The sequence below is a fragment of the Anneissia japonica genome, unplaced genomic scaffold (assembly GCF_011630105.1).
Source record: "Anneissia japonica isolate Jap-2015-1 unplaced genomic scaffold, ASM1163010v1 scaffold690_len516080_cov150, whole genome shotgun sequence".
In the NCBI taxonomy this organism is placed as follows: Eukaryota; Metazoa; Echinodermata; class Crinoidea; order Comatulida; family Comatulidae; genus Anneissia; species Anneissia japonica.
This window is the reverse complement of record NW_022758421.1, coordinates 37,015-54,293: the sequence shown is the minus strand read 5'-3', so window position 1 is coordinate 54,293 and position 17,279 is coordinate 37,015. Positions and strand designations below refer to the sequence as shown.

Here is a 17,279-nt window from a genome sequence, read left to right as displayed (position 1 = left end):
ATTTCAGAATTGTTCTGCATTTTTTAATGTATTTTAAACCTAAATAAAAAAATATTTTAAAAATTTGAAAGGCAAATAAATATGTTAAAGATACACTATTATCTGCTATAACCTGTTAAAAGGCGCACACTAATATTTACTACAAATTAGGCATAATTTCTTTACAGCTTTTTTTGCAAACTCTTCTTTTTTTCAAAACGTTTCCAGAAGAGGGCAGAAAAAAAAATAAACAAGAAAATTTTATTTTCATACTCAAGAAAATGGTTCCAACAAAACCGTCCAGAAGAAAAATAAGAACGAACGTATTTCCTTCCAGGCATAAGCATAGTTTTCTGGGAGTGTCCCGCCGAACCGAGCATCCCCTGCCTATTGCTGCATTTCCAAACTAGCGCCCTCTCAGTTCGCACTATTCTGAGAAAATGTGTTCCGAACTTTTTCAATAATCCTGGATCCACCAATGATAATTCATGGATATACAGTAGTATGGTACTATTATAAATACTAGGCAAAATACTTTGTTATTATTTGTTATACTGTTTTACAAACTTGGATACAAGTATACATTATGTTTACTTTCCACAAAGTTTATATACTTTGAAGTACACACAGTCTTTTAATGTTATGTAATTTTATATGTGGTTATATTCTTTTACTATTGTGTTATACTTCTATTATGAGGTTGTTTCCTCAATTGAAATTATTATCAGATAAGACCAAGCTGTTGACAATGAAGGAAATGATGTACTACATCGAACACAAAGCCATTTTTGTCAATATTAGTTTCTCTTTGCAAGCAAGTTCTTTACACATTACTAAAGCTTTGTACTGACTACCACATTTTCTGATGTATGAATGCCCATATATAGTCATGATATACCCATATATGGTCATGATGTGATGTCATCACGACCATATTTAGGCATGTCACATGATTTTTTCATAATATGAATCCAGTATAGAGCTTAAACCCAGATTCAGAACCAAAACTCTCATCAATTATGAAACAAAACTCGGCCAAGCTTTTTCTCATACTGACGTCAAACTGATTTTTTTTTAATACTTTCTCTATCCATATCTTCTGTAATTACACAACACTTTTGTATTTGAGGTTCTTTCAAGATATCCAGATTTTTTATACCCATTTTTGTATACCCATATCCACCAAAGATTATTATTTTAAAAAATATTAAAATTATATTTTTGGCCTGTAGAGAAATTGAAAATTCCAAAGAAAAGTATTTTCATTTTCATTCCATTAGCATCTGCCCTAATTATCTACCAATAAATGTTTATCTTCCCCTCAGAATTACATAAATATACAACATTTATCAGTCCTATTAATTGATCTGTTTATATTATCATCGTCACATTATTTATACAGCAACGCAATGACATCTTAAGCTAGGACTTAATAATAATAATAACTTTATTTATCCACGGATACTCATTTCAATCTTTTTAAAGGTTGGTCTTCCAAGAGGCCGTGTACTTAAACTACTGATATGATAAAAGAAAGGGAAAACAAACATGGAAAAGTAAAAACCTACCAACTGTAAAAATTAGGAACTAAATACTACTTTTAAACAATTTTGAAATAATAAAATCTGCGGTTTCTTGCAGGCACCTTTAATTAGTTTCTACCCAACAATGACATAAAGTAGTCAGCGCTCTATTTGACACTAGCTAGCAGATCAGGCTAGGCTGGGTCGCTGGAAGTCTCCCCCATAAGTTGCGGGACTTTGGCGGCGCTGTTTTAAATTAAACATGACAAAATTGTTTGTACTGAACGTTTACCTGTGATCCGCCTGCTGCTGGTATCACTATGTGTCCTAAGATGTTGCCTACAAGTAATTCCAGCTTCACATCCATCCGCTCTATAAAGGATGTATAAATCAACCCCAAACAGTTCTGAAAATAATTAAAAAACAAAATATATTTTATTTGTTTTGCTCAACTCTTTGTATTCTAAAATATATACCGTATCTTTTTGTTTAACTGCACAATTTTAAATGTCACAAAACATTTCTCATCTGAGATTATTAAATCTGGTGTTAAAATTGATAAAGTAAAAAAGCAGACAAATTTTACAAATAGAATGGTCCTCCTATATATTATTCTAATAAATATTTATCAAGATGAAATTATAAATTTTAATCATAATAATCATCCAAATCACTCTAATAATATAACACAAAATTATTTCAAGGTATAATTCTGGTTTTTTTTAATGAAATACAGTCTGAGTATTATTAATTACTATTAATCACATTTTTTTTTATAATAATGAATTTTAACAAGTTAAAATCTATTAAATTCAGGGTAGTATCCACACCAAAATACAATGTTCCTCCTCATTCCTTTATCGCTTATTGTAGCCCGGGGACAGATGAATTTTTTTTTTGCAGGGGTGTTCACAAAAGCAAAACAGTAATTGTAGTCTGTCTATCCAGTAAGCATTCCATTAATAAACTCTTATATCTTTCATCCAATATCTGATTTATTAACTTGAACAGAGTTAACTTGCTAAAGCTGCAATTGCACTGGACCTAAACAAGACAAGATTTTACCGAGAACGTGGGTAACATTCCAATGGATAAATCTTACTGTTGTCTGCATCTACACTGTTTCAGTCTGAGCTGTAAAAATTTACTATTGAGGGTGCTAATCTGTGACATCTCCATCTTGAGTAACGCTCGAATGACCCAGACACATTTGCATTGGACTTTTCGGCTCGGTGAAACTAACCTAGTCAGTGTTACTACTCACAACTCACTCGGTTAAACTAACCGCTCGTCTCGGTAAGTTTTCCTGAGAGGGAAGTCTCATGGACTGTTCGCACTAGACTAATTATGGTCAAACTAAACCAGTGTCTCAGTTTTACGGGAAAAAAAAGGGGGAAAAATGGCAGTGCTAGTTTGGCTTTTGGCATTTACTTACCTTAAATGTGTCTATGTAATTTAACCTAGAAACCAGTAGTATACTCTTTGGCGCGTACATGACTGTGTTGTGAACCAAAGATGATTCCAGCTCGTCGCTCTCTAGATCGTCTGGCTTCATCGGTGTCATCTTTAGGGGTTCGCTGAAAGTTAGTATCCCACAGTAATGCCGCCCTGCTTCCACATCCGTTAATATGGAGATGTGGAAGGTAGGGGGAAACGGGTCCTTCCTGAGTCTCCATCCTCCTGGTTGACAAAACTACAAGAGACAGACAAAATATACCAAAGGTTAAAGGGTTAAAAATGGGGGTGGGGGAAAAGGTGCATTCTTTTTCTCCGTGCTCATCCTTGTGTTTGACTAATTTATAAGGAAAAGACACTACAACTAAATATATATTAGATTATTTTAAATGGAAAACATACCTTGTGAATGGAAAATTGGAAGCATTTCAAAACACTATACTAAAATTGAAAGAGTGTGTAGAAGTTTAAAAACTGAAACTAACAAATTAATGAAACATGATCATGTGTTTATGAGTATTCTAAAAATAAAAACTGTAACAAAACGATAATTAATTATAAGTAGGCACTTACACTTTTTTTAAACCATATTTATAGAGGTGACCCTTCCAGCGTATCCTAGGTCGGCTAATATTCAGGGGCTCACTTAAATAAATGACATAAATGTGATGCTTTTATAATATCAGTGAAGTCTCTTTATGAGGCTTTAGGGAGCCTGCATTGTTTTTAGTTGTTAGGAAAAGTCTTGCTGTTACAGGAATTGAACCCAGGACCCTGGGATTTGAAGGCAAGTACCTTAACCTAAGCTAACTCCACTTCACTAAGGTATAAAGTTTTCAACTGGTATCCCCTATATACTTCTATCACAATACGTGTGTTAATCATATTTCAAGGGAAAATAAACTTGAAATTTGATTTACGTACACCACAGAAAAACAGATCACTTTCAACACACACACAAATAACAAACACACAAATAAAAACGCAAGACCATGATCATCATAACATTATAATAAAATTTATTACTATTCTGTCATGGAAAAAATGGAATGGTCTCACACACTCATGCAAGACTTTTCCAGAAAATAACCCATCTCCTATAAACTAATTATATCTGCATGTTTTATACTTAATTATGAATCTTGTCATGGAAGTCAGTGTCTATGGGTTAAAGAAAGCTCATTAACCATATCTCCCAAAAGTAACTCCTTCCAACTCAGGGCTCCTGTTTCAGTATGTTAATAATAATAATATTTATTTGGCAAAAATATACAGAATTGAAACAACGTGTATTGTCTGGATAAAGATGGGCAAAAGCCTGAATGAGATTTGCTACCTATCCTTCATATTATGAAAAACACTAGTAGAAAAAAACAATCAGAATTAATCAGAAACAAAGAAAGACATAAAATGCTTTAACTAAATTATTTTTTAAAAGAGGAAAAATTTTACTGTAACACTAAGAGTTTTGGAGGAGGGGACACCTCTTCCCAGAGTCTAGGAAAGGACACAAAGGCAGAGTTGAGAAAAATATTTCTTTTGGATTTCCAGTGAATAAGCCTGCCCTCACAATGCTTACTTCTACGGTATAAACAAACTCTGTTAATGTAGGGGGACACAAATTATTAATTTGTTTGTTTTTTCAAGAAAATGATTTGATTTAAGAGTATTGAAAAGCACTTAAACCTGGTATGGATGAACATGAGATGTCATACACTCAGCCAGTGAAAGTTTAGTCTAGACAACTGACACACTGCCTTCAGTACACCTGGAGGTTGAGTAATTTACTACCATAAAAAATGATAGAATATTAAATCTAATGTGAAGGTAGTAGTCGTTCCAGGGGTACAGTATAAGCCCAACTCAGCTACCGTACGCCCACCACCCACTTGAAGCCCAATTTTACATACTGGGCCTTTACTCGGGCAAAAGCCTAGGGTAAATGTATGATTTGAACAAGTAGCTTAGACTTCTACAAATACAAAAAAAAAAAACTAATTTAGAAAAAACAAAAAAATATTGGCTTTGAATTTGGAATGCAGGGGATTCCCCGGGTATAACCCCACCACCCCTACCAATATCGGCCCAAATTTACGTTCCAGGGGGGGTGGGACTATACAAGAGGAATTACACGGTAATAGTAAGATGAGGTGCTGCAGTGAATTAAAAAGCAGAGGGATCAATCACTCAGCTCTAGGTGGATGGGAATGCTGGGAATGTAAAGCATGTTCATCTAATAGCAAAGTGAAGATTTATAGGGCATACAAGCACACAAAATTTGTGTTTAATGCGATGATAAGACTTTCAATATCTTTATGACCAGGTACCTTCAATAATGAACTCTTTACTATGCTGTTCATAATTAGTTTTTAACAAAAATATTTTGTACCAATGTGGATTCGAACCAAAGACCTTGGGATTACCATTCTGGTGCTCTACCAACTGAGCTATGAGGCCAAGCTAATTATTTGGAATTTCCAGGGTAAGACATTTTTTCTCAAGGTAAGCATAATACCTTATTCCCTCTGGTTGTAAGCCCATGCCCTACTTTAGCCCAATTTGTTTATGTGCCAACATTTCCCTGGGTAAAAGCCCAATTTATAATTAAAATGTGTAACTGTGTCTTTTACAAATACTATAAAAAAAAAAGTCAAAGATCGACATTGAATTAGAAAGTATAATACATACTCCAAGTATTGAAATACACGCCATCGTGTTGGGATTCAATATTTCGACATTAATTATGTCATCATCAGGCATTGATTTAGGCATGCAAGTGCTGAAAGTTGTCTTTAATTGGAAAGGGGATTTCCAGGTACAATCCCCTCGTTCTTCATCATTAGTATGTAACGAAAAGTCCATTAAAGAACCATTACTACTCTCTTTAAAGATAAAAATACATTGTCACCATGGGATTCGAACCCAAGATCCTGTGAGTACCATTCAGGTGCTCTGCCAACTGACCATGAAGTCAATCTGATAAATTGTACTCGCTGGGATTATAATACTACAGTATCATGACATTGTTTAAAGTGATGACAAGGGAAGGATCTTATTTTATTAATACTGTAGGATAGGATAAGTAAACTTAACAAAACATGACCACAACTTTCAAATCCTTTATTCAAAAGATAAAGTAAACTAAAGACAGATAATCTCCACCCACATTGTTTATAAAACAGAAAGGATTTTTAGCATAATCACAAGCAATAAAGAAATAACTGATGAAAATTCCTACACACTGTATTTATCTGTTAGTTATTGTCAGCGGAACTCAACTTATAGGCCGGCGACCCAAACATCCAAGCAATTATTTGCCGCGACTCACTTCCCAGGATGTTAAAAAACATACTCAAAATCATTAACTGATAAACAAAACTGAAGTAAAATGTTAAAGAATGTGTTCCTTTTATTGCAGGAAATTTTAGCATGATAAGAAATTAAATTAAAAAAAAAATCCTATAATGTCTTACAAAACTAGTTTAATTTATTTGGCGACCCAACTTTGGATCGCGACCTATAGTTTGAGAGCCTCATTGCATTTTGCCACCATAAAATATTTAATGACAATGTTCAATTAATGGTAATTACTTATAGGCAACTTCACAGAGAAGAACAGTATTCAGAACGAGCCATCAGCTTAATTACGAAATATACTATGGTATATACAGTACATGCGATGTCATACGACCAATGGCCAATGGTACAGTAATGAACAATTTCTAAAGTACTGATTGTTCATGGACGATGTTTAATCTTAAATTTTAAATCGGTATTATTTAGTACAAATATCTGAAATTTTTAAAGCAATACAATTTGTGGGTATACCTACATTTTTGTATCCTACAATTGTATCCTACAAAACATTCTGACATTCCATGCACCCAACAAAAATAATTATCGTAGCTACAATACATCATACCCATTTCACAATTTTCCATCAATAATTTTGATATTAACAAATATATTAGAATTGGGAAGGCGAGACAATTTGAGGGAATCCACATACTATAATACATTTTTTGTTGAAATAATCATTACCATTAAAACTTTTTATATTTCTTATTCATATTATTTTATTGCCGAAAACGAGAACATAAACAAAAAAACAGTGCCAGTCAATTCAGGGAGCAGGCAGGAACCTAAAAGTTAACTAAATCGCTGAAAGGAAAGTTAAAATTCCCTACTCCCAAATTAAACGTAACAATTAATATATGTTTCAAACTCCAAACCATAGGAAGCAACTTACAGACTGGCTGAAGTGGTTGTCAGCACTAATTAACTGATACTATTAATTATTATGTAAGAAAATACTTGCTATCGGAAACATGTACAGTAAGCAAAAATAGGTAGAGTACGAATGCTGGTCGAATTATACTAATCAATACCAACTTGAATGTCATTCAAAACTTACGCAGGAGATAGTTCAATCTTGTACTAGTACAGGGAAACATTGATTTTACCTATTATGGTACTAGACCAAAATGTTGTGGCGAGATTCATAACATTAACGCTGAGTCAATTTCATAGTACATTACTTGTGTATAGTATTATCAAATATAGGCTGTGTTTGTCAAGTCACCAGGCACTAAAAAGATAGTCTTTGAAAACATTCATTGATAACACCTCCTTCGGGACATCCCTATTAAGGGGACACCCTGATTAAGGGGACACTTTACTGCCTGTGAAATGAAGGAAAATACATAACATTATGGCCAACCCATATTCAGGGGATACCCTTACTATGGGGGCAATTTATTGGCCATGAAATGAAGGAAAATATCTAACGCTACGGCCAACCCCTATATATCTTGGGACACCCCTATTAGGGGGAAGACATATTTTGGTCCAAAAGGTATCCACTTCATAGGGGTTCTAATGTATGTGTCATGTCTACCTATGGTACTGTAACTGGTGGTAACAACAGGTTCTGGTTCCACTGTGTAAAGTCTAGAGGTCAGCAAAAAATCAATTGCTACTGTAAAATTCTGTTATGAAGGTTATATTGACCACCATTTGTTAGTTTATTAATAGGATTATGCAAAAACTAATGAATAGATCATCATAAAATTTAGATGAATGATTACATACTAGTCTAGTCTAGCATTTAAAATTTGGAGTAAAGGGGTAAAAGGTCACTGGAAATATACATTTAAAGTGGTCTAGCATAGGTATGCACTCTACCGAGTGTCCGCTCTAGTTTATGTGTCTCGCTGGAAGTTGTTAACTTATTTCAGCTTTTTGGATGAGTAATTCAATATTTAAATGTTGGGAGTTTCCAGATTTTCCACCAGACAGTATATTTTTAAACCATGGAAAAATCCAGGAATTTGACAAACAGGGAAAACATACCAAGTTGCAAACTAATTATATAGTAAGGAAATTTGAAATTTTGGCTGTCTAAACAAGAAGGAATTTTTGCTCCCTTGTTAAAATCCATTGTTATTATAAAGTAAATAATTATGAAGCATGTCGTGGCGAAATGGTTAAAAGTTGTTGCACAGGCCAGTATTGAGTAAATGAGCTATAAAATATGGGAGCTCAAAAAAAAATCAAAATTTGATTTTCATAGATCAACAGTTTAATGTCCCAAAGTATTAGTCTTGGAAATCGTCAACAAATCGTTTATTTAAAATTATTTTGATAGTTAATTCTATTAAACAATGTACGTACAAATATCTTTGGGAGGCAGTTTTACTCAAAATCATGTTTATCTTGACTCTAAGAGTACTCTACGTTTACTTTACAATAAGTAGGCTTGAAATGTCCAATTTCAATGAATGACCCCTCATTTGAAAGAATACATACTCAGGTACTGTATCTGCTCATCTGAAAATACTCATAACTTGAATTTCAATTTTTGCTACAACTCAGCTATTTTGCCACGCCATGCCTCATATATTGTATTGAATGTTAAATTAAAATTCAGCTTCAAATTTTAATAATGTTATTCCATTCTCATCTACGATGATAGTAGATTTAGTATGCAATTTGGTTGTCCTCTCTCCTCTGTTGTTTACTCTTTGCCCGTCCTTTTTAATTGTATTTCTATATTTTTGTATTGGTACGGAGAAATAAATGAAATGAAATACGAGAAACTTACTAAATATTACTATTAGGCCCCATTAAAAAAGTTATTAGTTTATCACCCTATCAAAGAATAAAAACTGATGAGGGAGGGAGTGAGTTTTTTTTTTTTTTTTTTGCCAACCTCACCCCCATTTTACCGAAGTTCACAAGTAAATAAATGGTTAGGGACACTTAAAAAGTCATAAATGGAATCAAATTTATATTAAAAATATGTTTTTGTTGTACCAATAAACATATTTGCAAGAAATCCTGAGCTTTTCAAGTGAAAAAAGATGGAAAAATGACCGTTTGAAATAAAAAATATATGTTAACTGAAAAAAAAAATCAGAATTTCCCCAAAAGTGATGAGCGAGGGGGTGATAAACTAATATTTTTTTATATGAGGCCTTACAGTGGACTTTCTGAGAGACATACAGCACTGTAGCCTAGACTCATAGTGCTGTTTAGGATGGTACAGTATACTCTCTACTGTTTGTATTCTCTAGTTCTCTGGAATAATACACCTATCCCTTAAACTCCATGAGACCAAGTATTTTTGTGGACTTACAGTACTTTTAACATACCAAATGAACTGCACTAAAACCAATTCTTTTAATATAATACCTGTATTACTAGCTTACTGTAATATACTTTCACTTTAAAATTCATAATTGATAGACTTAATCTAGTTGCCTAGTAATGTTTATTCTGTACGGTATAATTATGATAATAATGAGGTTTTTCTTTCATTTCTGCATTATAAATTATTATTATTCTTATTATTATTATTTCTCTATTAAAGGGTATTATTAAAACTTTTGCAATCATTAAAAAAAAAATTATAATAACATGAAGAAAAAATACACTTTCCAATCTTCCTCAAATACTATATGATTTATGCTTGTAGCAATTTCACCACAGGTATTAAAATACTTGCAGTCTGTGATCAAATCCAATAACACCAGGTATAACAACAACACTTCTGACAATTCAGCAAGCAAAAGCTAAAATTAATCATGACATTAATTTGATATTCATTCTATTTTTTCTAAGTGTCTCTATTTCAGGTTTTACCTACTTTTGCTATTTTAAAGACCCATATAAAAAATATTGTTTAAAGAGTCATCCTGACCTGCAAAAAATTTGTACTGTAGAAAAAGAAACATTTTTTTTTGCCTTCTCACAGCTGACCTGCATATTTTTATTTTCAGTTTAAAAAAAAAAAACATGCGTAAAAAGATTTAATCAGAGGAATTACCTGTACAAGTATGTCTCATACCTTTAATCTGATTTAAATGACCTTTAAATCCAGTGTGATAAATATCACATCAAATGAATAAACAGTTTCAGATGGAAAAAAAATCCTATATCTTCTTTCTCTATTTCATGAGATACGTACTGTACATAGAACTGTCTTGTCAATTCAGAAAATTTCATAGGACACAATAATAGAGAGATATTTTGTAAAGTGGCCTTCATCATATCTGAACATCTGACACAGAGGACCTAGATGATAATCCAACATTTTATGAGTCTAATCAATAGTTTGCTATTGTATACAATACAGTATGTAGCATATGAACTACTGACGCACTAACATTTGTTCATAAAACGTAAACTACCGAATTTATTGAATTTGGCAGTAAACCATGCATGCCTGTACAATTCTTAATTTTGAGGCCCAGAAGTGACTAGAATGTAACAATGCTAATTTCATTCATGTTAAATACAATACTATATGTAGGCAATAATAATGACTGGTGAAAAGATTACACAAATCAATGGTGATGTTGGTAGTCTATGAGTGGATACAATACCTGAATAAACTGAAGCAATTTACTTTTATAAACCAATTCAATCCTTTCACTACACAACACAACAAAATCACTACTACTGTAGTACACTAGAGTATATACGCGAAATACTTTCGTTTTTACAGTGATGTAGTAATGGAGCGATAGTATAATAATGTTACAATCACTTTCATGTCAACACACTGTCTAACGTGCGAACATCTTTTTGAAGAACATCAAAGATGATCACCTGGGATAGGCTGGAATGGTCACCCTTTTTATATGAAAAACAAAAAAATTGGGCCGATTTTGTGGAGTGGACTTAATATATATTAACTCACTCCACAAATCTCCTTTTCAATCAAAAAGCAATTTTGGATCCACTACATGCTTAATTCAAAACCAATATTTGATTTGTTTCATATAGAAGAAGTCAGCCTAAAAAGCTACTCATTCAAATTATACTGTACCCTGGGCTTTTGCCAGAGAAAAGAATGGTACATAAAATATGGCGTAATGTAGTGGGAGGGCCTATACCCAAGAAACTATGGTAATTACATTCTGACTATCTAACTTCCAATATTGTATTGAGTTAATATCAACATATCCAGCCTCTTAATCCTAGGCTAGAGAGTCTCAAGATCTACTGCATCATGACACCAACAGGATAGAGGTTGGATATCTGTGTGTATTTAGTAGGAGTTAGCATTTCCTGCGTACAGGGCTCTTCAGGAAACTCCATCCTTGACAAAGTGTTTAAACTGGAAGCCTGCTATTATCAGGCAGCTTCATTGTGCAATCGCTATATCCATGGTTTTTTCCAAAATAAGAATCAAGTTTACATACAATTTAATAAAATTTTGACATATATATGCTGTACATATACTGTAATAAAGAATAACCTACTTATTATATATAATAATTACAAACCATAAATTTAAAGTTACTGATGATTAACTGTGGTTAACATACAGATAAAGAACAGTACAAAAGAGTTTATTTGTCATGTTCTACACATTGATTTTCTTAGATGGCGTCCAGATCTCAAATATTGGTATTCGGTGTGGAGTGGGTGATTGATTAGCGAATCCGCTTTATTTACAATTTTCAGTTTGCATTAACTGTCGATAGTGCCCGTTCCATGGAACAATCAACATGACTTTTGAATAATTACTTGTAGTTTATGCAAATCACCTTTCCTCATAACACTGGACCAAACTAAGCAACTGTATAAAATTATACTCTGCATGACTGATGAATAGAATAGTTTAAGAATTGTTACATAATACATGAAATCTGTTCAACTTTCTCATAAAATATAATCTGTTGTTACCTTTGCTTAAGATTGATTTACATTGTTCACCCAATTTCTGTTTGTTATCTATCTTAATTCCTAAATATGTCAACATCATTTATATACAAATTTAATACACAATTTAATACTATACAAATCTATCATACCTGTACTTAATTTTTAATCATGAAAAAGTACCCCAATACTGTACACTTCTTTTTTTTATATGAACACATTTTATAAGAACACCGCGGTTGAAATTGCTTTCAAAATAAGAACATGCTGTACAGTAGAACAAATTGCAGTTGAGGTTAAGGCCAAAATGAGGTTTTCATTTAACAAAACAATAGAAAACCAAGAAAGCAAGCTACTGCAGTCATATATTAATTAATATTTAAAAAGGTTACCAACATTTATCTCTCCAATGATGTCATCAGATGTGACCTATTAAATCTGAAATTCCATCATACTGGTGTACAATAAGGCCAAACCAAATAAAAGTGTTTCTTTTCCCCTTGCGCATCCATTTTGAGCTTGCTTATATGCGCTATATAAGAATGAACTATTATTATTATTATTATTATTATTATTAGGACGAGAAACTAGTTTTTCTTTTGACTTGGCCTAATATTTTTTTATCTTTGAAAACTGTGTAAATTAAAGAACAAAATAAGAATAATCTTCAGTTGAAATTGGCCAAAAAAATAAAACTGTGCCTACAGTAGGCAACATATTAATGTTTTTTATAAAACACATTAATTACTGTAGGTTTAATTTTCAATACACATTTGTTTATATATTTAGTGATTTATGTACAGTAGGCCTAACACTGAACAATGACAAGATAACTGCATATAATTATTACTGGTATGCATAGTTTATTGGGTTGACATGATTTATCAATTGCATAATATGACGATTTGTTTGTTAAGGTCGATTTTGACAACTTGTGAGGGTCAAGGCCGTGCAGTGTGTTAGGTACTGTAGGCCTACAGACAGACAGATAGACATTAGAAATATAGCTGGGTTGTTTGTGTCAGAGGCAACCGCAAGTCAACATATTGTAGAAAATACCATGTAGCCAAAAATAGCACTTTCCTGGTGTAACCTCATTTACTGGACATAACACAATCTCTCTGTATTGATTTTCCTCACAATGTTCTTAAGAAAGTGATATATAATTTCCCAGTCATTTCCTTATTCAATTTGTAGTAGACAAAATGTTTTTATTTTATCCTCTTCCTCATCATCATCATCATCATTGTCAGAATTACTACGACCACCAATCACTATGATCATCCCTGCTAACAGCAAACTAATTATAATAATCATTATCCTCATCTCCATCATTATTACATAATTTAACATATACCAGTATATAATGTTCTCATATAATTTTGGATGATCGAACTATTAAACTACATGTTATTTTAAGGATGATTAACATCATTACTATTTTGTTTTGAATTATAAGTGTACACTGTTCAACATTATTATTAGCTGTACAGTTGTGAAATCATTGAACTATTCTACTAATTGTCTTATCTTCGTGCTCTTTTATCAATCGACCATTGATAAACTTTATTGTTCATCATCATAATCATCATTTTCTAATGCCATCATCATCATCATTATCATTCCTATTATCGTTAATTTTGCCACATTCATCAAAATTTAATAAACTTGTTACTTGTTACTTCTATAGCGCTTATTCCTTGAGGTTACAAAGCACTAACTACCGTCCGCTGTGATCAATGTTTCCCTCAAGTACAGTCCACCCCAAAAGAGTATGCTCATTATGAATCTTACTTTGGTCTTTGATTCATAAAGAGTATGCTCTTTACGAATCAAAGACCAAAATAAGTCAAAGGGAATAGAGGATAAAAAAAAAAAGACTAAAATAAAGTAAGTGCAAAAACTACCAAACCCAGCCCAACACACAATAAACTCAGTTAACAGATACTGTACATTGCCTGACAGAGTTATAAGTTTTCAATGGATGGAAGCAGGATATTCCATACTCGAGCCATTGCAGATGGGAAAAGACGAGGTATTGGTCTGACAAGATGTGTTGTGGAAGCAGATCGAGTATATCGCAAATTTGTACGTTTGTTGATGAATATAGATATGTATGATGGGCATACGCCCGGAAGAGCAGAAAAAGTAGTATAATCATAACAATTCAACAGATTGCATTAAAATATTATATAAAGGTGAATACTTTGTGAGATTTTTAAATTGTATACTTACCAATTCTAATCCCTGATGGAAAGGGACATTTTTCCAATCTTGTTCTGGAAATCGCTGCAGTATCTTGCCGTTACAAATACGACCCTCTGCGAAGAAGTAAAACGTCAAAGTACAATAAACATCCCGAACATTATATTTAATCAAAAAGAATTTTTTAAAAAGGGGAGAAAAAGTTGGGAAAAAGGGTGGTTATGCCCCTTTTTCCGCCAGTTTTTAAATATTCAAAAATCTGTATTTCATTAACCGTTAATCCTTACGTCAGAAAAATTAGTACAACATATCCAAATTTTTTTTCTCCGGAGCCTGGCTTTTCTAAGTAAGATTAATATTTTTTTCAACAATATCTGTGAATGGCGTAAAAATGACAGTTGAACAATTTACATGTGTCATCGAGTTGTATACTCAATTACAATTACTGTACCAAAAACATTACTAAATAGTCAACCTAGAACACCAAATTGCACTTTCTTAATCTCTTGGTTAAACCCATCCACTGCCAATACTAGGCACTTTACGCAACAGGACGTGGAGCTGCTGACAATAGCAATTTTGGTTAAAGAGCCCAAGTGTTTACTGTGGTCTTCACGCTTTGATGACCACAGAACCACCATCCACCCATCTACCCATCCTGTTGCGTAAAGTGCCTAATCAGAACTTCTTGTACCAACAATAGTGTATAACTTTAAAACAGTTTCATCATGAAGACAATATTCCAGCTGCATACAGATGATTAGACCCATGGATGATTTAACACAGGACGCTTGGACCTACTTTTTTGGACGTTCAAAACAATTTCCACAAAATGGATCCGATCATCCTGAAAATGGGTCCGATCATCCACACAAGTTGGAACCGTTCTTCCAGAAAATGGGTCAATTAATATGTATGTTCCATCTTATTTACTGTTCAGGAAGAGTGGGCCAAATCATTTAATTTTTCAGGAAGCGAGTCAAGAGGGCAATAAAATAAAAAGCCAAAATAGCATACAGTAATCAAAAGGGCAATAACGTAAACAAAATGGCTTTATACCAATCCTATCAAAAAAATCAATCAATCAAATATCAGGGAATTGTTTAATAATTGAAAATGGCAGGTCAGCAAAAAAAACACACCTAATTTTGTTTAGATGAGTGATTACTTGGAGGGGGGAAATTTAAACTTTAGAATAGTTAGCATACACTGAATTACTACTGCAGTCATCAAAGAGGTGTAGAGTTCCAAGCAACACAAAATATATCCTTATAGCAGAAAGCATGGCCACAGTATTTGGGGTTATTACTACAGTAGATTTAAGGTGAGAGATTTTCAAAGCCAAATTATTTTTTACACCCCGGAAGAGGATTTTATGTGAGTGATGGTGTGCGAGTACAATTACTCCCCTCAAATTACAAGCCCTGAACTAGGCCTACTGTATATTGTTAATAACTATATTTTAGTAATTATGTATTTTTTGTAGCAGTATAATACTAATTAGTAGTGGTAGTACAGTAGTAAGTGCTTAACAAATTAATATAAAAATTGTTGGTTTACAGATTTTTTTTTACATTACATGCTTCGGTTGCATTAATTAAATAAACAAAAATTAAGGCTTACGGCCAAGGCCTAACTAAAGTTTAAAAAAAAATAAATTATTAAAAACCTTATGTAAGACACTCAGCCTAGGCCGAGACTCCTAGCTTGTGGATAGGATAATAATTACTAATTAGCAGGTTAGCTTCATCAGATCTTCATTTACCACAGGCCTATCCACACGCCTACGTAGCCTGCTAGTACTACTACTACTAGCATCCATCATGAGTCATGAAATCTAGCAGTGTTTTTTTGTATTATGGTATGTAACTGTCAGTGTCGTCAGTGTAGTAAGAATAATCTCTCATCATTCCTACTCATCATGTTATCTCAAGATTTAATTACATTTCCCTTACAGTTTTTTCTCAAAGATAGGTCTAGACCTTCAAGGTTAAACCTAGGCCCAAGTATAGGCTAAGCCCCAATCTACAACACAGAAGGTGTATGTTGAGCTATCCCATGCATTTCAAACCTCAGATATTCAATTGTTTAGGCTGTGGGGCGGATGAACTTTTCATCTTGTGCCAGCCTAGGCTACATTTTTGCTGTTAGGCCTAGTCTCCAATAAAGCAAAAGCAAACAAACTCGCCAGTAACTCAATAAATGTAGCACACTTACGTTCTTTTTCATGATCGTATCCAACGACAACAAAATAGTCTGCAAGGCGAGACATTCTTATGCAGCTTTAATCATCGTCGTCCCATTTTCGCATTTACGCCTAGCAAAATATATCCGCCATGATTGATGATTCGATGCAAAACGAAATGAGCATGCGCACAATTCAACGGGCGCTTGATTGACCTGCGATGATCTTTTTGATATTGAATGATGTGATAATGAATGTAATAATAAATGTAAGATGATATGATATAATACTGTAGTATAATAATGTATACGCATCATACTGTTCCACTTCCATCTCTCTTAGTCCTACACTTATATTTATGATGATTCTGAAATGCTTTAAAACTAGGAAAAGCTGAGGTAATCTTTGCTATGAAGATGTTGGATGGGTGACGATTGACAGATTTATTAGGGGTATTTATAAACAGGAATACATGGGTATACCCCATAATAAAAATCAGCGTTTTTTTATTGGAAATATCATTAGCAAAATTTGAAAAGTCAAGTAATAATAATAATAATAATAATAATAATAATAATAATAATAATAATAATAATAATAATAATAATAATAATAATAACAATAATAATAATAGTAATAATAATAATAATAATAAACAGTAACAATAACAGCAACAGCAACAACAAAAATCAACAATAATATGATAATAATAATAATAATAATAATAGTAATAATAATAATAATAATAATAACAATAATAA

The 17,279-nt window shown here is 32.8% G+C and overlaps 1 protein-coding gene across 7 annotated transcripts in view; it reads right to left on the bottom strand.

Annotated features, from left to right (window-relative positions):
• Positions 1-16,686, bottom strand: part of LOC117125262 (myotubularin-related protein 13-like) — a 74,530-nt gene extending 57,844 nt beyond the window's left edge. For all 7 annotated transcript variants that reach the window (XM_033271718.1, XM_033271721.1, XM_033271722.1 and 4 more), the window contains exons 1-4: positions 16,551-16,686; positions 14,364-14,449; positions 2,938-3,195; positions 1,795-1,908 (exon numbers count right to left, since the gene is read on the bottom strand). In XM_033271718.1, coding sequence (XP_033127609.1) covers positions 1,795-1,908; positions 2,938-3,195; positions 14,364-14,449; positions 16,551-16,605 — 513 coding nt within the window. In that variant the 5' untranslated portion in view covers positions 16,606-16,686. The remainder of the gene's footprint in view (positions 1-1,794; positions 1,909-2,937; positions 3,196-14,363; positions 14,450-16,550) is intronic.
• Between the last annotated feature and the right edge of the window lie 593 nt (positions 16,687-17,279).